The sequence below is a fragment of the Bos javanicus genome, chromosome X (genome assembly GCF_032452875.1).
Source record: "Bos javanicus breed banteng chromosome X, ARS-OSU_banteng_1.0, whole genome shotgun sequence".
Taxonomy (NCBI): domain Eukaryota; kingdom Metazoa; phylum Chordata; class Mammalia; order Artiodactyla; family Bovidae; genus Bos; species Bos javanicus.
In genome coordinates this window covers 76,211,528-76,236,811 of record NC_083897.1, presented here as the reverse complement: position 1 = coordinate 76,236,811, position 25,284 = coordinate 76,211,528, and the positions used below count along the sequence as shown (strand labels likewise).

At 37.5% G+C, this 25,284-nt stretch overlaps 1 protein-coding gene across 1 annotated transcript in view; it reads left to right on the top strand.

The window, feature by feature from the left end:
• The window catches only part of ATP7A (ATPase copper transporting alpha), a 129,428-nt gene that overhangs the window by 94,873 nt on the left and 9,271 nt on the right, over nucleotides 1–25,284 (top strand). Inside the window, exons 8-19 of the mRNA XM_061409654.1 lie at nucleotides 1–77; nucleotides 276–501; nucleotides 1,611–1,844; nucleotides 3,112–3,203; nucleotides 5,029–5,156; nucleotides 6,160–6,314; nucleotides 6,528–6,662; nucleotides 12,334–12,528; nucleotides 16,503–16,685; nucleotides 18,393–18,609; nucleotides 23,378–23,524; nucleotides 24,307–24,449. Coding sequence (XP_061265638.1) covers nucleotides 1–77; nucleotides 276–501; nucleotides 1,611–1,844; nucleotides 3,112–3,203; nucleotides 5,029–5,156; nucleotides 6,160–6,314; nucleotides 6,528–6,662; nucleotides 12,334–12,528; nucleotides 16,503–16,685; nucleotides 18,393–18,609; nucleotides 23,378–23,524; nucleotides 24,307–24,449 — 1,932 coding nt within the window. The remainder of the gene's footprint in view (nucleotides 78–275; nucleotides 502–1,610; nucleotides 1,845–3,111; nucleotides 3,204–5,028; nucleotides 5,157–6,159; nucleotides 6,315–6,527; nucleotides 6,663–12,333; nucleotides 12,529–16,502; nucleotides 16,686–18,392; nucleotides 18,610–23,377; nucleotides 23,525–24,306; nucleotides 24,450–25,284) is intronic.

The following is a 25,284-nucleotide window of genomic DNA, read 5'->3' as shown; positions in this document are numbered from 1 at the left end:
AGCTTGGGTTTTGAAGCTTCTTTGGTCAAGAAGGACCGGTCAGCAAGCCACCTAGACCATAAACGGGAAATAAGACAGTAAGTACTTTTGGAGTGTCAGTAAAAAACATATTTTGATTTGTGTTTACAAATTTAACATACTGTTAGCATGTCAGTTATTTTTTCAATAGCATCCTTACACTGGGTGGAAATTGGTCACAAGTTATATTTCGCTATGGTACACAGAATCTTTAACCATTAGATGTTTACTCAGATGATCTTTCTTTTCTATATTAGGTGGCGACGGGCCTTTCTTGTGAGCCTGTTTTTCTGTATACCTGTAATGGGACTGATGATATATATGATGGTTATGGACCACCATCTTGCAAGTCTTCACCATAATCAGAACATGAGCCAAGAAGAAATGATCAACATTCATTCTTCTATGTTCCTGGAGCGCCAGATCCTGCCAGGATTGTCCATTATGAATTTGCTATCTTTTTTATTGTGTATTCCTGTACAGGCAAGTGAAATGTTAGCAAGTATATTTGTTAATAATGAAAACTAGTCAAAACTAGTAGGTGAGGCTATTTTCAGTTGTATGACAAACACTGGCCAGAAGTATGATCATTTTATGCTGGATGCTTTAGAAAAATAATTTTAAACTGAGAATTAAAGTAGATAATGAATTTCATTTTAATCCCTAAAGGATATTGTTTAATGACAGAGAAAATAATAAGAGTTCAATTCGTATTTAGATATGAATTTGGCATTCATATCTGCTACTCTGTACAACTTCATATTTAGTTATTATAATACTAAAATGTTATTTATTTCTTTATATTTTCATTAAACTATTTTATATGATATATTTTAGCATATTTACTATTTATTTATTCTATTAAATAATCATAACAGTGATATTATTTTTATTATTTCTCCATGGCACTTAAGTTTATTATTCTCTGTATGTTTTCAACTCTTCTTTTCAGATAAGTTTTTCCTGTGGAACACTTCTAATAGATTTATCCCTTTTTCTGATCCTCATAAAAAACAATAATGATTTTTAAAACACCCTAGTATGTTTCTCTAACTAATGAAAAATAAGCTTTTCAGTTATGTATTCTAATGAAAACAGTGGACAGATCCAGTAGCTTGTGATGTACCATTCAGGTTGAATTTTGAAAAGAAGGCGAGTTTTATATAAAAAATCATTGTCAATGTAATTCTTTCCCTAGTTCTTGTTTTTGCTAGCTTCAGAAGAAAAATCCAAGAATCATTTTACTTCCTTTATATTATGGAATATTCATTAAATCATTGAGGATGGCTGCCAAGGGCTTTACAGCAATTTGAATCCCTATACACATGTATCTGCTAAACTACAAACACTTTTGTTTCAGCTTTAAAAAAGCTCTAGGGGAATTTCTCCATGGCCTGGGTTCTGTCCCTGATAGGGGAACTAAGGTTCCCACAAGCCACGTGGTGTGGCTAAAAAAAAATTCTCCTTAGTTGTTTATGGATTAGATAAAAGCCGAAGGAAGTTAACGTTGATATTTTATCTTAGTTATTGAGGTATAAATGTGAATGTCAGCTTTTTTTAAAGAAGCACTGATCACTGTTTCTGTATTACAGTTTTTTGGAGGCTGGCACTTCTATATTCAGGCCTACAAAGCACTGAAGCATAAAACTGCAAATATGGATGTATTGATTGTGCTGGCAACAACCATTGCATTTGCTTACTCTTTGGTTATTCTTCTGGTTGCAATGTATGAGAGAGCCAAAGTGAACCCTGTTACTTTCTTTGACACACCTCCTATGCTATTTGTGTTTATTGCACTAGGCCGGTGGCTGGAACATGTAGCAAAGGTAAAGTAAAAAAGGGTGACATTTGTTAAAAATCTTGGGTAGATAAATAATTATAATATTTTCTAGACCAATTATTGGAAATATACATTGATTTATGTTGTTAACCATGTACTAAAAGAAATATTCTTATTTTAGCAATATTTTAGGTTAAGTATTCCTTTGGGGGGCTTCCTGGTGGGTCAGTGGTAAAGAATCTGCCTGCCAGTGGTTTGATCCCTGGGTCAGGAAGATCCCCTGCAGTAAGGCACAGCAGCCTACCAGTATTCTTGCCTGGGAAATCCCACGGACAGAAGAGCCTGATGGGCTATAGTCCAAAGGGTCGAAAGAGTTGGACGTGACTGAACAAACTAAACACAAGCACAACACAAGCACATTTTACTTACACCACATTATTAATGGAAAAATTGATGTGGCCACAAGATTTAAAATAAAAATGGGAAAAAATTTACCCACAGTCCCATGCTATAATGGAAATAACTTTCCAATCCTATTCCATATTCATTTATATTTTACAGAGTGGCAAATATGGTGTATATACCACTTTGTACCCTTAACATTTTAAAGTTTTCCCCCTATTTTTACAGTCTAGATAATTATCCAGTATTTCTAAATAATACTCTCTCAAGTCTTTGTACTATAATTTACTAAACCATTCTGCTTTTGTCCTAAGTTAGATTGTTTCCAGTGTTTAATTTTAGATAATCCTGTGTTAAACATATTCATGTTTAATAGTTATTTATGTTGAATTAATATCTTAGGATAAATTACAAAAGATATGGTTAAAGGACATAAATTTTTCTATGGCTCATGCTATTAATCTTAACAATTTTTGCCATCAAGAGTATGTAAGTAGTTTTACTACAACTTCATCAGCACCAATTCCTATCTAAATCTTTGCCAAGTTAGTAGGTATTAAATGGTATCATAGAGTTGCTCTAGTTTTCATTTCTTCTATTAGTATCAGTAATAAACATTATTCTACACATCAGGTATTATATTTCTTCTTAAATGAATTGCTTATTTATGTCCTTTGCCTTTGTACCTATTGGGTTCTGATGTTTTTCTTATTAATTTATATTATTTTTTATGAATTATACCTAATATATTTTATATCTTGTGTACTTTTTATTTTCGAAGTCAGACATCTGATATGAACTAATTAACATTCCTAAAGTGATCTCTTAGGTAAATGTTAAAGATTGTGTCTTTATTTTACATAAGACTTTTTCTTCCTTGGCATTGTTTACATGTGTGTTTTAATTTATAGGGCAAAACATCAGAGGCTCTTGCCAAACTAATTTCACTACAAGCTACAGAAGCAACTATTGTAACTCTTGACTCTGATAATATCCTCTTGAGGTATTTATCTTCATTATTCCTCTTCTTTTTTAACTTTTAGGAAAGATATTGAATATACACAGAAGTAGAGAGAAGGGTCGGGCTTCACTGGTGGCTCAGTGGTAAAGAATCTGCCTGCAATGAAGGAGACATGGGTTCTATCCCTGGGTTGGGAAGGTCTGCTGGAATAGGAAATGGCAACCCACTCCACTATTCTTGCCTGGAAAATTCCATGGACAGAGGAGCCTGGCGGGCTACAGTCCATGGGGTCACAAAGAGTTGAACATGACTTGGTGACTGAGCACACACCAGAGAGAAGGGTATAATGAACCCACATAATCTTTCTCCAAGATTTAACAATTATTCATATTTTACCACACTTTACTTCATCTGTATGATCTATCTTTCTTTTGTTGTAGTAGAATTTTAAAGTAAATCCCAGTCATATGGTTTTACCGCCAATATTCCTGTTGTATCTTTAAAAAAAGACATATTCTTATATAATTATAATACCATATTGCATCTAAGAAAATGAACAATAATTCTTTAATATGGTCTAATACACAGTCCTTATTAACATTTCTCCTGTTGTCTCCAAAATGTTTTGAGTTTCTTTGTTTAAAATGGAATTCAAAGTCCGTGTGTTATTGCATTTGACTAACATGTATTTTTTTATTTTTAATTGAGTTATAGTTGATGTATGATATTATGTGTTACAAGTATATAGTATAGTGACTCACAATTTAAAAGGTTATATACCCCATTTGTAGTTATTATAAAATACTGGCTATATTCTCCATATTGAACAATATATACTTGTAGGTTTTTTGTATCTAATGATTTGTACCTCTTAATCCTTTACCCGTGTTGCTCTTCACCCTTCCCTCTCCCCACTGATAACCCCTAGTTTGTTCTCTGTATCCGTGAATCTGATTCTTTTTTTATTATATTCACTAGTTTGTTGTATTTTTTAGATTCCACATATATAATAAGTGATATCATACAGTATAAAACTTGTGGTGCAGTGGTAAAGGTCACAGGGAGTTGGGCATGACTGAGTGAATAAGCACAGCACAGCCAGTACAGGAGATGTGGGTTTGATCCCTAGGTCAGGAAGATCCCCTGGAGAAGGAAATGGCTACCTACTCCAGTATTCTTATCCAGAGAATCCCATGCACAGAGGAGCCTGGCAAGCTACAGGCCATGGGGTCACAAAGAATCGATCACAACTGAGCACATACACACATGCACACACATCATACAGTTTGTCTTTCTCCTGACATGTTTGTTTTAATCTAGAACAACTCCTCTCTCCAGTTCTCCCTCCCTCATTTCTTGCTGCTCCTCCCTCTCTCCATACACTTAACTTGTTAAAGAAACATCTGTCAGTTGTCCTGAAAATATCCCACAGTCCATTTGTCTCTGTTTCCTTCTGGAATCATTTAACTTGTTCTATAACTCCTATATTACCTGTAAACTGAAAGTTAGAGCTAAAGACTTGATTAGGTTTCATTCTTTTGTATTTCTCATTTCTGCCCTTATAAAATTGTGTAAATAAGTTGTTTTGTTAAATAAAACCTATTACTTTATTTCTAAGGCTTTCATGTATTTGTTCAATGACTATTCAACAAATATTTAGAGTGCTACTTTGTGCCAGGTACTGAGCTATTCCCCAACAATGAAAAGGACTGACTGACATTGTAGTTCCTAACTTAAGTGTTGGTTCTAACTTGCATTGGTAGTAGTTAATGGGGCCACAAGCATGATGTGAACTATAAAGCTTGCATGGAAAGATCAGAGGGAGAAGCAGATTTTCATAGTACTTTTTATTTTAACTCATATGTAGTGAAGAGCAAGTGGATGTGGAACTTGTACAACGTGGAGACATTATTAAAGTGGTTCCAGGAGGCAAATTTCCAGTGGATGGGCGTGTTATTGAAGGACATTCTATGGTAGATGAGTCCCTCATCACAGGTATGATCTTTCAGAGGATCATAACATGAAGGTGAAGTGAATCCAAAGTATTAATTAAAAATTGCATGAAACGTGAAGAGCTTTTTATAGAAACTGTGGACTGAATAAATAATAAGCATAGAGAATATGAGTTCTTTTTAAGACCATATTAAATCAATTTCTGCAGATTTACTTTGTGATTTTACTTATGGTACTGAAGGCTCTTTTTCACTGAGGATTGTTAATTACTAGAATGTATAACCAGAAGAAGTTGTCATATCCTGCTGTAGAGCCCAATAGACTTTGGCAAATTTTCCTGAGTTCTTGCCCTAAAGACCCATCTAGTCTTAGCTGGGATAGGACTCCAGGTTTTCAACATCAGGGTCAGCTCTAAAAAGAATAGACCTAGAGTAGTTTTGGAGATCTTAGATAACTAAGGCCAATCTAAAGTAGAACCAAACTAACACCTTTCCTACCTCAGTCCTTATCATAGTACCAGAAGAGGCTCAGTTTATGAACTGCGTGTGAAAATAATTTAGGATTCTTCATTTCTCAGTAGGGGTACTATTGCTCATTTGGATGGGACAGTTCTTAGTTCTGTCTGACTATCCTGTACATTATGGTACATTTAATATCCCTGATCCTGACCCACTAAGTTGGAGTAGCAGTACCCTGTGCCCCATCTGTAGTTATTACAGACAAGAACTCTCTTCTTATATTTATAAATGCTTCTTGGGAACAGGTTGAGAACCAATGATCTAAGACTAGTGTGGAGTTCCAAAAGTACCTACCAAAAGAGTTAGCACATTAGGTTTTTCCAGTTTAAGATATATATCCCTGGGGTTTGGCCCAGAACTGGCATAAGGAAAAGGTCAGGCAATTTTCTCCTAGGTGTTTGTCCAGATTCTGTTGCATGAAGGAAGAATCTCCTTTCTAGATGATTTTTTGATAATTAACAAATAATGGTGTATTTCAAGATAGTATTTACTTATGCTCCCTAAATCTATCTTTTTTCCTTACATAGGAGAGGCAATGCCTGTGGCAAAGAAATCTGGAAGCACAGTGATTGCTGGTTCCATTAACCAGAATGGGTCACTCCTTATCCGTGCAACCCATGTTGGAGCAGACACAACCCTTTCTCAAATTGTCAAACTTGTAGAGGAGGCACAAACATCAAAGGTAACTTAACTCCCTAGAAACAGAAAGTATTTTCATTAAAGCCCACTCAGTATAAATCTTGGTCTAGTTTTAATAGGTTCCTTTGTTTAATTCCAGTTGTATTAATATGGAGTTTATTAAAATATTTCTGCTCAGTACTACATATACTCTGTATTCATTATCAAAACAAGAGACTTTCACATACATATCATTATTATTATTTTTTAATTGTAGGCTCCTATCCAGCAGTTTGCAGACAAACTCAGTGGCTACTTTGTTCCTTTTATTGTTATTGTTTCCATTGCTACCCTTTTGGTTTGGATTATAATTGGATTTCTGAATTTTGAAATCGTGGAAACCTACTTTCCCGTGAGTGACTTATAAACATCTCTTTATCATATATAAAACAGTTTGTGAATCTTTTGCATAAGTAATTAATTTGAAAATAATTTTAATAATTACTGGTATCTTTAACAGATTGGAGTGAGAAGCTGATAAGAATAACATTTACATTTCTGTAGACATAAAAGATTTCCTTTTGGAAAGATTTTTTTCATTATAACTTGTGATTTTCCAAAAGCAAGTATAGGCATACCTTGTTTTAGTGCATTTTGCTTTATTGTGCTTTGCAGATATTGTGTTTTTACAGATTGAAGGTTTGTGTCAACCCTGTGTTGAACAAGTCTATTGATGCCATTTTTACAACAGCATTACTTTTTAAATAAGGTATATACATATTTCTTTGGCCTTTTTGGGGCTTCCCTGGTAGTTCAGTCTGTAAAGAAACTGCCTGCAGTGCAGGAGACCTGGGTTCAATCCCTGGGTCAGGAAGATCCCTTGGAGAAGGAAATGGCAACCCGCTCCAGTATTCTTGCCTGGAAAATCCTCTAGACACAGGAGCCTGGTGGGCTACAGTCTATGGGGTCGCAAGAGTCGGATACAACTTAGTGACTAAACCAACACCAAATGTATTTCTTTAGAGATAATGATATTTCATACTTAATAGACTACAATATAGTATACAGTATGGGCTTCCCTAGTGGCTGGGTTGGTAAAGAATCTGCCTGAAATGCAGGAGACCTGAGTTTGATCCCTGGATAAGGAAGATCCCCTGGAGAAGGGAATGGCAACCCACTACAATATTCTTGCCTGGAGAGTCCCATGGACAGAAGAGCCTGGTGAGCTACTGTCATGGGGTCGCAGAATCAGACATGACTGAGAGGCTAACACACACAGTGTATAGTATAGTATAAACATAACTTTTACCTTCTTTGAGAATTCAAAAATTCTTGTGACTCACTTTATTTTGGGGGTCCAAAACTGAACTCACAGTATCTCTGAGGTATGCCTATAATGAGGTTATTGATATCATTATCAATAACCTCAGATAGGCAGATGATACCACCCTTATGGCAGAAAGCGAAGAACTAAAGAGCCTTTTAATGAAAGTGAAAGAAGAGAGTGTAAATAGCTGGCTTAAAACTCAACATTCAAAAAGTGAAGATCATGGCATCTGGTCCCATCACTTCGTGGCAAATAGATGGGGAAACAGTGGAAACAGTGACAGACTGTCTTTTCTTGGGCTCCAAAATCACTGCAGATGGTGATTGCACCCAAGAAATTAAAAGACCCTTGCACCTTGGAAGAAAAGCTATGACCAACCTAGGCAGCATATTAAAAAGCAGAGACATTACTTTGCCAACAAAGGTTCATCTAATCAAACTGTGGTTTTTCCAGTAGTCATGTATTTATGTGACAGTTGGACCATAAAGAAAGCTGAGTGCTGAAGAACTGGTGCTTTTTAACTGTGGTGTTGGTGAAGACTCTTGAGAGTCTCTTGGACTGCTAGGAGATCCAACCAGTCCATCCTAAAGGAAATCAGTCCTGAATATTCATTGGAAGGACTGATGCTGAAGCTCCAATACTTTGGCCACCTGATGTGAAGAACCAACTCATTAGAAAAGACCCCGATGCTGGAAAAGATTGAAGGCAGGAGGAGAAGGGGACGACAGAGGATGAGATGGTTGGATGGCATCACGGACTCAATGGACATGAATTTGAGCAAGCTCCGGGAGATGATGATGGACAGGGAAGCCTTGCATGCTGCAGTCCATGGGGTTGTAAAGTATCGGACACAACTGAGTGACTGAACTCAATCGATGCCTATACTGACCTTTCACATTTTATACATAGTCTCAATCCTAGCATGATTTTGCTTTCACAAAGGACTATGGATATATTGAGGAAAACCTTGAAATCTCAGCTATGTCAGAATCAGTGTGATCTGAGGTCAATTTAATTTCTCTTTGAGCTTCAGTTTCCTCAAGTGAAATTTTAATAATACTCATCCAACATAACTTGCAGTTGTCATAAAAGTTAAATAATATATTAGAAACTCTTTGTAATTTATTGAACTCTTTATAAATATAAGGTAATATTCAATTCAGTTCAGTTGCTCAATTGTGTCCGACTCCTTGTGACCCCGTGAATTGCAGCACACCAGGCCTCCCAGTCCATCCCCAACTCCCAGAGTTCACTCAAACTCATGTCCATCGAGTCGGTGATGCCATCCAGCCATCTCATCCTCTGTCGTCCCCTTTTCCTCCTGCCCCCAATCCCAATATTAAAGTAATATTAATGTCTGCTTCTCTCAAAGTCTATGATAGTCTCTATGGTATGGTGTTATAAAGTGGCATAGTAAACCTGGACTGTGCCTCATGTTAGAGATATAACCTTTAATTCACTTAACTTCTCTTATCTTCAGTTTTGTCATCTGTAACATAGTGATAATAATACCTAAATTTCAGGATTGGAATTAGTGTATATATTTAAGACATATATGAAAGCATAAGCTTAGATGTCTATGAAAATACCTTCCAGTTCTCTCTCTATATAACTCTTAGACCATCACTTAGTTTAAGTATTGGAAAACTTAGTAAGAATCAATTCAGTTCAGTTCAGTCGCTCAGTCGTGTCCGACTCTTTGCGACCCCATGAATTGCAGCACGCCAGGCCTCCCTGTCCATCACCAACTCTCGGAGTTCACTCAGACTCATGTCCATCGAGTCAGTGATGCCATCCAGCCATCTCATCCTCTGTCATCCCCTTCTCCTCCTGCCCTCAATCCCTCCCAGCATCAGAGTCTTTTCCAATGAGTCAGCTCTTTGCATGAGGTGGCCAAAGTACTGGAGTTTCAGCCTTAGCATCATTCCTTCCAAAGAAATCCCAGGGCTGATCTCCTTCAGAATGGACTGGTTGGATCTCCTTGCAGTCCAAGGGACTCTCAAGAGTCTTCTCCAACACCACAGTTCAAAAGCATCAATTCTTCAGCGCTCAGCTTTCTTCACAGTCCGACTCTCACATCCATACATAACCACTGGAAAAACCATAGCCTTGACTAGATGGCCCTTTGTTGGCAAAGTAATGTCTCTGCTTTTCAATAAGCTATCTAGGTTGATCATAACTTTTCTTCCAAGGAGTAAGCGTCTTTTAATTTCATGGCTGCAGTCACCATCTGCAGTGATTTTGGAGCCCCCCAAAATAAAGTCTGACACTGTTTCCACTGTTTCCCCATCTATTTCCCATGAAGTGATGGGACCAGATGCCATGATCTTTGTTTTCTGAATGTTGAGCTGTAAGCCAACTTTTTCACTCTCCACTTTCACTTTCATCAAGAGGCTTTTTAGTTCCTCTTCACTTTCTGCCATAAGGGTGGTGTCATCTGCATATCTGAGGTTACTGATATTTCTCCCGGCAATCTTGATTCCAGCTTGTGCTTCTTCCAGCCCAGCATTTCTCATGATGTACTCTGCATAGAAGTTAAATAAGCAGGGTGACAATATACAGCCTTGATGTACTCCTTTTCCTATTTGGAACCAGTCTGTTGTTCCATGTCCAGTTCTAACTGTTGCTTCCTGACCTGCATATAGGTTTCTCAAGAGGCAGGTCAGGTGGTCTGGTATTCCCATCTCTTTCAGAATTTTCCACAGTTTATTGTGATCCACACAGTCAAAGGCTTTGGCATAGTCAATAAAGCAGAAATAGATGTTTTTCTGGAACTCTCTTGCTTTTTTGATGATCCAGCAGATGTTGGCAATTTAATCTCTGGTTCCTCTGCCTTTTTTAAAACCAGCTTGAACATCTGGAAGTTCATGGTTCATGTATTGCTGAATCTTGGCTTGGAGAATTTTGAGCATTACTTTACTAGCGTGTGAGATGAGTGTAATTGTGCAGTAGTTTGAGCATTCTTTGGCATTGCCTTTCTTTGGGATTGGACTGAAAACTGACCTTTTCCAGTCCTGTGGCCACTGCTGAGATTTCCAAATTTGCTGGTATATTGCGTGCAGCACTTTCACAGCATCATCTTTCAGGATTTGAACTAGCTCAACTGGAATTCCATCAACTCCACTAGCTTTGTTCGTATTGATGCTTTCTAAGGCCCACTTGTCTTCACATTCCAGGATGTCTGGCTCTTGGTGAGTGATCACACCATCGTGATAATCTTGGTCGTGAAGATTTTTTTTGTATAGTTCTTCTGTGTATTCTTGCCACCTCTTCTTAATATCTTCTGCTTCTCTTAGGTCCATACCATTTCTGTCCTTTATTGAGCCCATCTTTGCATGAAATGTTCCCTTGGTATCTCTAATTTTCTTGAAGAGATCTCTAGTCTTTCCCATTCTGTTGTTTTCCTCTATTTCTTTGCATTGATCGCTGAAGAAGGCTTTCTTATCTCTTCTTGCTATTCTTTGGAACTCTGCATTCAGATGCTTATATCTTTCCTTTTCTCCTTTGCTTTTTGTTTCTCTTCTTTTCACAGCTATTTGTAAGGCCTCCCCAGACAGCCATTTTGCTTTTTTGCATTTCTTTTCCATGGGGATGGTCTTGATCCCTGTCTCCTGTACAGTGTCACAAACCTCCGACCATAGTTCATCAGGCACTCTATCTATCAGATCTAGTCCCTTAAATCTATTTCTCACTTCCACTGTATAATCATAAGGGATTTGATTTAGGTCATACAGCACTCTAAAACCATTATTACTGAGAAGATCTTTGTTGTGTTTTTTCTTTTAAAAATGCCATGCTATATATACATTGTTTCATAGTGTTTGTCCCTTCAATTAAAGAACTGGTAGAATCAGAACATCTATTCCATCATGTGATCATTACTATAATATTAAAATGTTTCTTGCAATGATTCATATTGGTTAAATTGGAGAAGGCAATGGCAACCCACTCCAGTATTCTTGCCTGAAGAATCCCATGGACTGTAGCCTATCAGGCTCCTCTGTCCATGGGGTCGCAAAGGTTGGACATGACTTAGTGATGAAACCACCACCCATTGCTTAAATGCTCACTAAACAAGAGGATTGCTGAGAAGTATTTTGGAATGTGTTTCCTTCAGGAATTTTTCTCATGAGTTCAGAGGGTCTTAGGAGATTTCTCATAATACTATCAATCATTTTTACTCATGGAAGCACATACTCAATGTCAATAAGAGCTATACTACCAGATATACTCATTAATATTGCTTTGTCCAAAAGAATTTTATTGAGATGTAATTAAGAAACCTTTGCAAACTGAGTGATTTTTTCATTGTCTTCAAAGAATAGTATGAAAGACAGTTTTATGGTCTTAGTATACAGGAGGACAGAATTATTTTTGTTTTGGATCAAATTTCTTGAGAATTAGGTCTCATGTTTGCAGCTATTTCTGAAAGTGCCTAGTAAAAAACTTATTCTCAATATGGGGAGTGGAGAAGCTTACTTTTCTTGTTTTTTATATTCATTCCATAGTGTTTAACTCTGGAATCAGCAAAATTGAAATCTTGAATTTTAGAACTGTAACTTGTTTACAGTTATGTCAATAATTTCTTATATTCATAAAAGAAAAAAAGTGTTTTCTCACTAGTAATTAAAACATGTTGGTAGCTAAGTAGGATTATGTGTTACTCCAGAGTTGTGGTTTTATTTAGAGTTATGCTTTGTTGTTTTTGTTTTATTCAGCTCTAAATCAGTAATCAAAATTCATGTTTCTTCTCAAGGGCTACAACAGAAGTATCTCCCGAACAGAAACAATAATACGCTTTGCTTTCCAAGCCTCTATCACAGTTCTGTGCATTGCATGCCCCTGTTCCCTGGGACTGGCCACTCCAACTGCTGTGATGGTGGGTACAGGAGTAGGTGCTCAAAATGGCATACTAATCAAAGGTGGTGAGCCATTGGAGATGGCTCATAAGGTAAGATAGTCCCTAGAACTGCGAGTTGTCTCATCCAAACTGGCAATAGCACCCCTACTGAAAAACAGATTCTTAAATTATTTCTACATTGCCCATAAGCTGAGCTTCTTCTGGTATTGTCCCAAGGGTGGAGGTAGAAAAGGTGTTATTTTGGTTCTGCTCTGAATTGGCAGAGTGTATAAGATCTCTACTCTAGACCTACTCTCTTTAGAGTATACCCTCGTGTGGAAAACCTAGAGTCCTGTCCCAACTCATTCTAGACTGGTCATTAGGGCAGGAAGATATATATCATAGATATTTGCTGAGGCAATTTGCCCAAGTCTGTCAGGCTTCTCACCTATTTGTGTGTGACTCCATGTTCGTGCTGTTCAACATTTGATAGTGCTTGCCCTTACTTTCATCTTTGCTGCCACCAGCTGACAGTTTGCAACTATGATTTCAGGAATATATAATCCTGTCCCTGATCTCTCTCATGTTAGAATTTCCGTTACAATCTCAATCAAAGCCACTTGACTTCAACTAAAACCATGTTCCTTCTAGTATATTCTTATTATGAGGATATAAATTATATACACATGCATGTACTAAACACAGAACACAACTTAGAACAGCTTTGGAACTTCATCTAGCCAGTGAATACAAGCTACTAATTTTTATAGTAATTTTAAATTTTGATATAATTTCAAACTTATATAAAATTTGCAAGAATAGTATAAAGAAATCTCACATACCTTTTACTGAAGATATCAGGCTCCTTTCCTAAGAACAAGGACAGTCTCTTACATAAACATAGTACAAAGATGAAAATCAACAAGCTGATACTGATAAAATACTGTGGTCTAATCTCTTGTCCATATTCCAGTTTCCTCAGTTGACTCCATAATCCTTTATAGTTATTATTTTCTTTTGTCTGGAATCATGCTTTGTATTTAGTTGTCATATCTCTTTTCAAGTAACCAGCAAATTTGGCCTTGGAGTACAGAACGAAGCAGGGCAAAGTCTAATAGAGTTTTGCCAAGAGAACGCACTGGTCATAGCAAACACCCTCTTGGAACAACACAAGAGAAGACTCTACACATGGGCATCGCCAGAGACTCAATACTGAAGTCAGATTGATTACATTCTTTGCGGCCAAGATGGAGAAGCTCCATACAGTCAGCAAAAACAAGACTGGGAGGTGACTGTGGCATGTGACAGATCATGAACTCCTTATTGCCAAATTCAGACTTAAATTGAAGAAACTAGGGAAAACACTAGACCATTCAGGTATGACCTAAATAAAATCCCTTATGATTTTACAGCGGAAGTGACAAATAGATTCAAGGGATTAGATCTGATAGAGTACCTGAAGAACTATGGACAGAGGTTCATGACATTGCAAAGGAGGCAGTGATCAAGACCATCCCCAAGAAAAAGGCAAAATGGTTGTCTGAGGAGGCCTTACAAATAGCTGTGAAAAGAAGACAAGCGACAGGCAAAGAAAAAAAGGAAAGATATACCCATTTGAATGCAGAGTTCCAGAGAACAGCAAGGAGAGATAAGAAAGCCTTCCTCAGCGATCAGTGAAAAGAAATAGAGGAAAACAATAGAATGGGAAAGACTAAAGATCTCTTCAAGAAAATTAGAGATACCAAGGGAACATTTCATGCAAAGATGGGCACAATAAAGGACAGAAATGGTATGGACCTAACAGAAGCAGAAGATATTAAGAAGAGGTGGCAAGAATACCCAGAAGAACTATACAAAAAAGACCTTCACGACCCAGATATTCACGATGGTATGATCACTCACCTAGAGCCAGACATCTTGGAATATGAAGTCAAGTGGGCCTTAGGAAGCATCACTACAAACAAAGCTAGTGGAGGTGATGGAATTCCAGTTGAGCTATTTTAGATCCTAAAAGATGATGCTATGAAAGTGCTACACTCAATATGCTAGCGAATTTGGAAAACTCAGCAGTGGCCACAGGACTGGAAAAGGTCAGTTTTCATTCTAATCCCAAAGGCAATGCCATAGAATGCTCAAACTACTGCACAATTGCACTCATCTCACATGCTAGGAAAGTAATGCTCAAAGTTCTCCAAGTCAGGCTTCAACAGTATGTGAACCGTGAACTTTCAGATATTCAAGCTGGATTTAGAAAAGGCAGAGGAACCATAGATCAAATTGCCAACACCCATTGCATCATCGAAAAAGCAAGAGAGTTGCCAAAAAAATCTACTTTTTCTTGACTGACTATGCCAAAGCCTTTGACTGTGTGGGTCACAACAAACTGTGGAAAATTCTTAGAGAGATGGGAGTACCAGAACACCTGACCTACCTCCTGAGAAATCTGTATGCAGGTCAAGAAGCAACAGTCAGAACTGGACATGGAACAACAGACTGGTTCCAAATCAGGAAGGACTATGTCAAGGCTGTATATTGTCAGCCTGCTTACTTAACTTCTATGCAGAGTACATCGTGAGAAATGCTGGGCTGGATGAAGCACAAGCTGGAATCAAGATTTCCGGGAGAAATATCAATAACTTCAGATATACAGATGACACCACACTTTACGGCAGAAAGCGAAGAAGAACTAAAGAGCCTCTTGATGAAAGTGAAAGAGGAGAGTGCGAAAGTTGGCTTAAAACTCAACATCAGAAAACTAAAATCATGGCATCTGGTCCCATCACTTCATGGCAAATAGGTGGGGAAACAGGGGAAACAGTGACAGATTTTATTTTGGGGGGCTCCAAAATCAATGCATATGGTGACTGCAGCCATGAAATTAAAAGACGTTTGCTCCTTGGAGGAAAAGGTATGACCAACCTAGACAGCATATTAAAAAGCAGAGACATTACTTGCCAGCATAGATCCATCTAGTCAAAGCTATGGTTTTTCCAGTAGTCATGTATGGATGTGAGAATTGGACTATAAAGAAAGCTGAGCACCAAAGAATTGATGGTTTTGAACTGTGGTGTTGAGGAAGACTCTTGAGAGTCCGTTGGACTGCAAGGAGATCCAACCAGTCCATCCTCAAGGAAATCAGTCCTGAATGTTCATTGGAAGGACTGATGCTGAAGCTGAAAGTCCAATAGTTTGGCTACCTGTTGCAAAGAACTGACTCATTTGAAAATACCCTGATCCTGGGAAAGATTGAAGGTGGGAGGAGAAGGGGACGAGAGAGGATGAGATGGTTGGATGGCATCACCGACTCAATGAACATGAGTTTGAGTAAGCTCCAGGAGTAATGATGCACAGGAAGGCCTGGCGTGCTACAGTGCATGGGATCGCAAATATTTGGACACGACTGAGTGACTGAACTGAACTGAACTGATCTCTTCTCATCTTGGTTCCTCAAGCTATTCATTTCTCAAGGTTCATTGAGTGTACTGTGAGGCAACTATGTTCTCTAGTTCCAGATTATTCTTCCTTCCTGCCTGATTTGAGGTTCCCTCGTTGATTTCCTGAGCTGTATTCTCTGGCCAAGCTTCTCATTTAGTCTCAATAAAGTCAAAGCAACCCAGAAGGTTTTAGCTGGTGCACACTTCAAATTAATTACTCAATTGTAATTATTTACCTACTGCCCAGATTTTTTCCCCTACAGATCTAAAATTCATTAGTATTGAAAGTCTTTTTCTTTCCCTAGAGGCACTAGAGGCATCTCTAAGTTACCTATTAACAGTCAACTCTTAACAGGTAGTTCTAGCTATTTAATACATGTTCACAGCACCCTGAACATTTGCAAGGGAGGGTTATTAGGTGTAAATAATGATATTTCTTCCCTTATTCTCCCTTCTTTTTAGTCTCCCAAAGACCATTTAGGTCCAATTAAATCAAAGTCAGTTTATTAAGAAACAAAATAGTAATGTGTTTGTCACAGTAAACCTTTTTTCTCATTTCTGGAATGCTGATACTAAGAATTATCAAGTCAAAAAAAAAAAAAAAAAGAATTATCAAGTCATACAGTGCATTCTGTTTTGATTTTCTTACAGGTAAAGGTAGTGGTATTTGATAAAACTGGAACCATTACCCATGGAACCCCAGTAGTGAATCAAGTAAAGGTTCTAGTGGAAAGTAATAGAATATCACGCAATAAGATCCTGGCTATTGTGGGAACTGCTGAAAGTAACAGTGAACACCCTCTGGGAGCAGCCATAACGAAATACTGCAAGCAGGTACAATTTTTCCCTTGTTTATTCATGATTTACATATATAATTGGTATGAAACTAGAAAGACTTGTGTTTTCTCATTTTATTTTGTATGTCTTAATTTCTTCATACAGAAAAGTATAAAGATGAAAATGAAAATTAACTGTAACCCTACAGCACAGATAACCTCAGTCAACTAAGAAATAAAATAGAAATAATACATATTTATGGGAGGAAATTTTAGATAGTTCAGCATTACATAATGAAAAAGGAAAGCCTCATTCCCTGCCCCTTTCCATAATTCCTCTCTCCAAAGTTTAACAAGTATTAACCTGTTAATAGGCTTTTTGAACAACAGCTTTATTGAGATAAAATTCACATATTCTAATAGAAGTTCACCCTTGTAAAGTGTACAAGTCAATACTTTTTAGTATATTTACAAAAGTGTACATCTGTTAACCATTTTTAGTGTATATACTGACATTTGTTATTTTTAAACTTTACATTGAAAGGTGATAATACAATGACCAGTCTTTGGTATTTTTTTAAAAAATTGTATTAAGTGATTTTTTCCTTATCAGGGCACACAGATTTGCTTCATTGTTTTTAATGCCTATATTATATTCCATCGTATGATTGGCTTTTTGGCTCTTAAAACCTGAAGTTAACATCCTTGTCAGCTTTTGCAAGTTTATCTCTAATGTTTAATGCCTATCAATGTAATTGCTGGATCAAAGGATAGGAACAGTTAAATTTTGATGAATGTTGCCAATGCTTAAATGGCAAATGTTATCAACACCCACACAAAAAGGTATACCAGTTTATACTTTCACCAGAAGTTGAATGACATTTGCCCACATTTTCACTAACACTTAATTTTTTCCAATTCAGTAAGTAAAAAATATTTATTTGTTGACTGTTTACTTTGCATTGTCTTAATTGTGAATAAGGTTGAGCATCTTTCCACATGCGTATTGGTCATTTGCATTTCTTTCTATACCCTGTTTGCTTGTATCTGTTGCCTATTTTTTTCATAAGATTGTTTACCTTGTCTTATTGATTTGTATAAGTTCTTTGTAAATTATCTCACATAATTTTTCAGTTAAAATGTGGCAGTTTCACCATTGATGTTGCCATTTCTTTATTTGTTCTTTCCTTTTTACCTATTAACTATTACTGACCTGGCTTCTATACACCCAAATCAAACAATGGAGAGGACAAAGATATAAAGAGCCAGGAAACAGTGATGGTCACCAGAATTCTTTGGCTTACTAAGGACACAGAATCATACTAGAGAGGCCCTCTGGTAACTAAAGGCTCTGTTCTTTGTTACCCTTTGCCCTGTACTAAATAGAAAATCTAACTTGACAATAGAATTAAATATTTAACGTGTAATTCTCTACTGGAAAGGACAGAGAATATTGATAAACCTTCCACATTTTCTTCCCCTAAATTTGGTATAAATCTTATGGAGTGGGATTTTTTAAAAGGATTATGAGGTTCTCCTGTAACTTTGAACATTATACTCAATGCTCTGTTCCTTTGTCCTTATCAAAACCCACTGTCAAATAGGCAATGATAAGTGACAATTTTATTCTAAACATTTAGAATTAACCAGGCCTGTAGATTGTATCTAAACATTTAGAATTAACCAGCAGTAATTTTTGATCTTGCTAATGATGACCTTGGATTGTTAGAACAGCAGAGGAAATCCTTCTGTTTCTATTTGTTAGGAGCTGGATACTGAAACCTTGGGTACCTGCATAGATTTCCAGGTTGTGCCAGGCTGTGGCATTAACTGTAAAGTCACCAATATCGAAGCCTTGCTACACAAGAATAACTGGAAGATAGAGGAAAATAATATTAAAAATGCATCCCTGGTTCAAATAGATGAGAGTAATGAACAGTCATCAACTTCGTCTTCCATGATTATTGATGCTCAGTTCTCAAGTAAGCTAATTTTCTTTGTAGTACCAATTATGGGACAGTTATTAACAGGTATCTAACCTTATAAATTGAACTGTTACATAAGAAACAAAGATTGACATCATGGTTTCATTCTTGTAAATCAGTTTCACCACAGGCCTTCTAATTATTTCACTGAATTGCTGAAGAACGTTTTTCAACTTCACTCCTTGATTACAGTAGAGGGTGATAACCCCTAGCTCTAGCTGATCTTCCATCTTAGTTCAGCTGTCTTTATTTCTCACCACAGCTGCTCCAGACCTTTTGTATCTTTCACAAGCTCTTATGGCCTTCTCCCTAGTTCTCTAAGCAAATTGTCTGGCTTATTTTTCACACAAAAATTTAAGATTCTCAGACATGTGTTCTTTCAGTTTTGTTTTTTTTTTTTTGCCCAGAATGTTTCCATTTTCAGAGAAAGAAGTATGCCTCTTCTTACCTAATGAATCCCCTCATCTTTGCTCCAGATCTCACCCTCTCTTGATTCCTCAAGGACCTCACACTCTGTTATAGTATATCCCCTTGCTTCTTTTTTTTCCAACTCTGTCATAGCTCCTTCTCCTAAACATAGAAACATTTCTCCCATCGAAATCACTGTATTCCCATCTAGATTTTTGTCCCATCTGTCTGTCTTTTCGTTAATATACAAGCTTCTAGAAGGACTAGTCTAAGCTGGCTAAATTCAATGCACAGTCTGGCTTCTGCCCCATCCATACTAGTGAAACTATTTAAGTTTGTTTAGTCCCCTCTCCAGTAGTCAGTTTTCAGTCTTCATTGCTGCCTGATTTCGCTAAGGCATTTGACAATGTTGACCATTTCTTCTGTCCTAAATTTTTTTTCTCCCATGATTCCATGACCCTGCTTTCTCTAGAGTCTCCTCTCACCAATTTGGCTGTTCTTTTAAATCCTCACCTGATTGCTCTTTTCTCCTGCTCTCAAATGTTGGGTGTCCTCAGAGTTTTGGTCTTTTGTCTTTTGCTGATTTTACATATTCTCTCTGTATAATCTCATTCATGCTTATTGCTTATTCTACCATCTGTAGGGTTTCCACTGCCACTCTAAAATCCATATCTGCAGCAACGCCACTTTACCGAGTTTCTTGTTGGTCTATCCATCTGACCAAAACCAAGATATACATACCTAAGTGTACTTGCCACCTCCCCACCCATTTGTACTTGAGTAATTTTGCTAACATTCAAACCTGATTATATCACTTTCTGACTAATACCTTTTATTGCAGTGGTTTATAACCTATTTTTGAGTCACAAACCTTTAGAGAAATGAGATAAAAGCTATTCCCACTACTCAGAAAATTTCTGTTTTGGACGTCTGTATATATCCCTAAGCCCCTCCATGGAAATCTGTTAAGGATCCTGGCTTTATAGGCTCTCCATCTCTGACAGGACAAAGTCCAGTCTCTCTGTGTTTTGTTCAAGATCTATTCCCCATGATATGTCTCCTGCCTCCCTGCACCACCCATCTTGTATTTTTCCACTGTCACGCATGTACCCTGTGTTTCATTCTTATGGAACTACTTAAAGTTTCTCTGTACATCGTGTCATTTCATGCCTGTTAGATCACTTAATTTACTATTTTCTCATCTTTGAAGACTCAGCTCACATCTCTCTTTAGTGAAGCCTCCACTGACTGACATACATAGGCAGAGATATTTGCTTTTCCTTTTTAGGCATAACTATACTTAATCTGGCACACTGCATGATAATTCTTTATCTGCCTGATTCTACTAAGTTGTGATTTCTTTATTATTTGTCTATGAATTCATAGTATCAAGCACACTGACACATAGTGATTTCGTTCATCTGACAGGTTTTATAAACACTGTTCAAGATACTAAAGAATCAGCAATGAGCAGAATAGACAAAGACCCTATCTCATGGAGTTTACATTCCTGGTGAAAGAACACTAGACAGTGTGCAAATAAATAAGCAAGTAGAGTCTATCTGATGGATAGTGCTATGAAGAAAATGAAGAAGAGCAAGTGGTATTGGGCATACTAGGGAATGCTATTTTATATAGGCTGATCGGGGTAGGCCTTATTGAGAAGGTGCTGTTTGAGCAAAAACCTAAGGCGAGGGAGGGAGAAAGTTACGTGAATATCTGTGACAAAAGCATTCCAGTTAGGAGGAATGTTGAATACAGAAGCCTTAAGTGTGCTTGACTAGTTTGAGGAACCCTGTGGCTAGAACAGAGTAAATGATTGGGAACTTTGTACGGACTTTGGTTTTTACTGTGAGGTGGAAAGCCGTTGGAGAGTTTTGAGCATAGGAATGACAGAATCTGACTTAATATTTTAAAAGTATTACTTGGGCTTCTCTGGTAAAAATACACTGTTTCTGTGGGTAGGGACAAGGACAGAATCAAGGGGATAAGTTAGTGGGCTGTTGCCATAATCTAGGTAAAAGATGATGGCTTGGACCAATGTAATACAGTAGAGGTTGTAAGAAGTGGGCAAATTCTGGATGTATCTTTTTTTTTTTTTTTTTTTTTGACCATGCCACGTGGCTTGTGGGATCTTAGTTCCTCCACCAGGAATCAAACCTGTGCCCCTTGCAATGGAAGTCCTAACCACTGAACTGCCAGGGACTTCCCCAGGATGTATCTTGAAGGGAGAGATGACTGACATATCTTGCATATTGGAAATGGGGTATGAGAGAAACAAGCGTCAAGAATTAGGCCAAAGTTTGCAGCCTAACCAATTTAGAAGGATAGAGTTACCATTTAAACAAGATAGAGATCACAGGAGAGATAATGTTGAGGAAAAGTGATTAGGAGTTCAGTTTTTGACGTGTTATGTTTGAGTGCTTGTTACGTATTCAAGTGGAGATGTTGTGTAAATATTCTATCAAGGAAGCAGGTGGCTGTACAAGTCTGTAGACTTGGGAGTCATCCATTTATAGATCTGTGCTCTCCGGTGTGGTAGCCACTAGTTTCATGTGACTATTTAAATTAATTAAAATTTAGTTTAAAACTCAGCCCTTCAGCCATACTAGTCACATTTCAGTGCTCAATAGCCTCATGTTGTTAGTGGCTACTGTATTAAACAGCAGATGTAGAACATTTCTGTCATCACAGAAAGTTCTGTTGGACAGTGCTGATATAGGTGGTCTTTAAAGTGATGAGACTGCATAAAATCTTCAAAGAGTTGGGAATTCCCTGGTGGTCCAGTGGTTAGGGGGCTTCCACAGTGGCTCAGCAGTAAAGAATCCACCTGCAATGCAGGAGATGTGGGTTCGATCCCTGGGTCAGGAAGATCTCTTAGAGGAGGGCATGGCAACCCACTCCAGTATTGCCTGGAGAATCCCATGGATGGAGGAGCCTGGTAGACTACAGTTCGTGGGGTCTCAAAGAGTTGGACATGAATGAAGCAACTGAGTATTCACACATGCCAATGATTAGGACTAGGCACTTTGACTGCCATGGGCCTGGGTTTGATCCCTGGTCAGAGAACTAAGATTCTGTAAGCCATGAGGTGAGCCCCTGCAAAAAATCAGGAAGTGAGAGTAGATTGGTGGGGAAGAGGTTTAAGGATTAAGCCCTGAAACACTACAAATTAAGAGATCAGGGAGATGAAGAATGATCAGTAAAGAAAACAGAAGTGGTAGGAGGTAACTCATAAGAATGTGGTGCTCTAGAAGCCAAATGAAGAAAGTATTTCAAGGAGAGAAAGTCAACTGTGTTAAATGCTAATAGAGCAAGTAAGATGAGGACTAAGAATTACCCTTTACATTTATTAAAGATCACTGGTGTACCATATGAACAATTCTTTGGCATAAGAGAGACAAAAGTTCTATTTGAACAGGTTCACAGGAGAATGGGAAGCTGATACAGACAACACTTTGTAGGAGTTTTGCTATGAGCAGAAGCAAAGAAATGGGGCAGTAGCTAGAGAGATAAATGAGATCTGTTTTGTTTTCTTTTTTAAAAATAGGACTGTGTGCAGCAGAAGTAGAAAATATGATGATGCAGAAGAGAGAGGAGAGAATTGTTGGAGAGATGTTCTGAAATAGACAAAGGAGAGGGATCTATTTATGCAAGTGGAGAAGTTGGCCTTAAATAGGAGTTGGGGCTGTTTATAGTAACAGAAAATAAACTAGATCAGTATGTACAGAGGCTTAGGTAGTTGGGTATATATGGCAATGAGAGCTTCTGAAAGTTCTTTTCGGATTGCTTTTATTTTCTTCCTGAAGTAGGAAGCGCATCATCATCTGGTATGAGAACGGGAGAAAAAAAGGTATAAAATAGCCATCTAGAAGGAATGGAGAATGAATGGACTAGGGAAATACAGTAGAATTGCCAGAAAGCACTAAGGGCCCACTTAAAGTTAGTAAGATATCACTGTAGTTCTGTGTTCTTATCTAACCATTGATGGTTGTACTGATGTACACTAAATATTTTTAACTTTATTCAATTGCCATGGAAGATCATAAGGAAATGTTGAATGGAAAGCATCACCAAGAAAGTAATGCTTGAACTAGCTTCTAAGGAATATGATGCAATTTGGTATTTGGAGAGGAGTGATGAGGACCTCCAGGTGGAGGCAGCAACATGTGCAAAGGCCCAGAGGCATAGAAGAGTAGAGTATGTTCCTTGAACATTTGGAAATCACTGTCATAGGCTATGTTCTACCAAAAAAACCGATGTAGTAACTGCAAGCTTAGAGAGGAAGAATGTCCCTTAAGGGTTGTTGTAAATATTAAACAAGTTCACTAAATGTTTCTTCTGTACTTTCTTTCAGATGCTCTTAATGCTCAGCAGTACAAAGTTCTCATTGGCAACCGGGAGTGGATGATTAGAAATGGTCTTGCCATTAATAACAGTGTAAATGATTCCATGACTGAACATGAGAGAAGAGGTCGGACTGCTGTACTGGTAGCAGTTGATGGTAAGGTTTTCCTTAAGTACACTGTGACTCAGTGTTGTGATCTCAATTGTTTTCTGTATATTTTTGAGAGATATCTGAACTATGAGGGTTATTCAAAAGGAGCCTGAATGCAAAATAAAAATGTCAGCAATACATAATTGTTACTGATTAATTTAAAATTCTCTTGCATTTGCCTGGCTTTTATTAAATTATTTCTTAGGGTAAGTTTGTAGCTGTGAGATTAATTAGTTAACATTTATAATCTTTGCTAAGTATGAAGGCAATATCGTACTATGGCCTTTTTAGGTCTAGGGAAAAGCAGAAAATACCATTTACTTTCATTTTTGAAATAAAATAGCTACTGCAGTGATTTTTTCCTCCCAGTATAAAATGCCAGTTTTGAAGAAGGTATTGGGTTTCAGTTTCATTTGCCTTTAAATTAGCTGAAGTGTTTGGAGCTCTTGGCAATACTTCTCTAAAGGAAGAATGTAAGTCTTTTAGTATCCAGTAAAGTTTATTTTCATTTTCCTATTATTACCTTCATTAGTAACCCCTACCTCACTCTGAGATTTTCACAGCCAAGAATAGAGGCTTACTGTGGGGTTACTGTGGGGTTTGTGGTATTTTCACAACCAAGAATAGAGGCTTACTGTGGGGTTGTGTGGGCTTAGGGGTATTTGGAGTTAAGCTAAGCCCTGAACAACTTTGTTTAACAAAAATCATTTCTTTCTGAAATTTTAAGTCAGACTATTATTCTGCTTTCACCATATTCCAAATTCTATTTTCTGGTGCTCTTACATTAGATGAGTTGTGCGGTTTGATAGCTATTGCTGATACAGTGAAGCCTGAAGCAGAACTGGCCGTCCATATTCTGAAATCTATGGGCTTAGAAGTAGTTCTGATGACTGGAGACAACAGTAAAACAGCTAGATCTATTGCTTCTCAGGTAATGGGTTTACTTAGTAGTTGGGGTGGGAGTATGTGTTAACTTCTAAGTCTTCACATACATTTTCTTTCTTCCCTTCAGGTGCTAAAGAATTGGTACTACCTATTATTTTCATTATCCCTGAGTAGCCATACCTGGTTCCTTAAAAAAGAATTGACATACTGTCTGCGCAGGAAGGGCTTTGTACTTTTTTCTGAAACTGTTATAATTAAAAAGCTATTTGCTTAATTCATGAGGTGCTTAGTGACATTGTACACAGTTTCTGTTGATGCTTCCTTTGAAATGTTGCTCGTAGTCTCTACCAGTGCTGCCAGCCTAAGATAGGCTCTCATCCTCTCATGCCTAAAGTACAGCAGTAGCTCCATGCATGGCCCTCTCTAGTCCATCCTGGATACCACTGGTAGAACGAACCAGCTCTTCCGTGGCATTTTCCTGCTACTGATCCCCCACCTTTGCCTTCCCTCTAAAACTTTTCTCATGTTAGTCTTTTCTACTTTGGAATGCCTTCTCCCCTCTTCTATTGACTAATAGAAGTAATATATAAATACTCTTGTATAAAAAGATACAGAAGGATATAAAGTAAAAAGTTTGTCACCCTTTTCCCAAGCTTCCTGTCCAGCCCTCGCCCCTTACACTTTCTTATGTACTTATTGTTCATATACAGATGTATAGTTCTGGTATTTTCAACATAAATTGGATCATTTTTGTGCAAATTGTTTAGCAGTTTACTTTCTTTCAGATAATAATATATATGCCTTGTCCATGTCCATGGAGCTTTGTCCATGTCCGAACATATCAAGTTACTTCATTCTTTCTACATCGTTGCATTGAATTC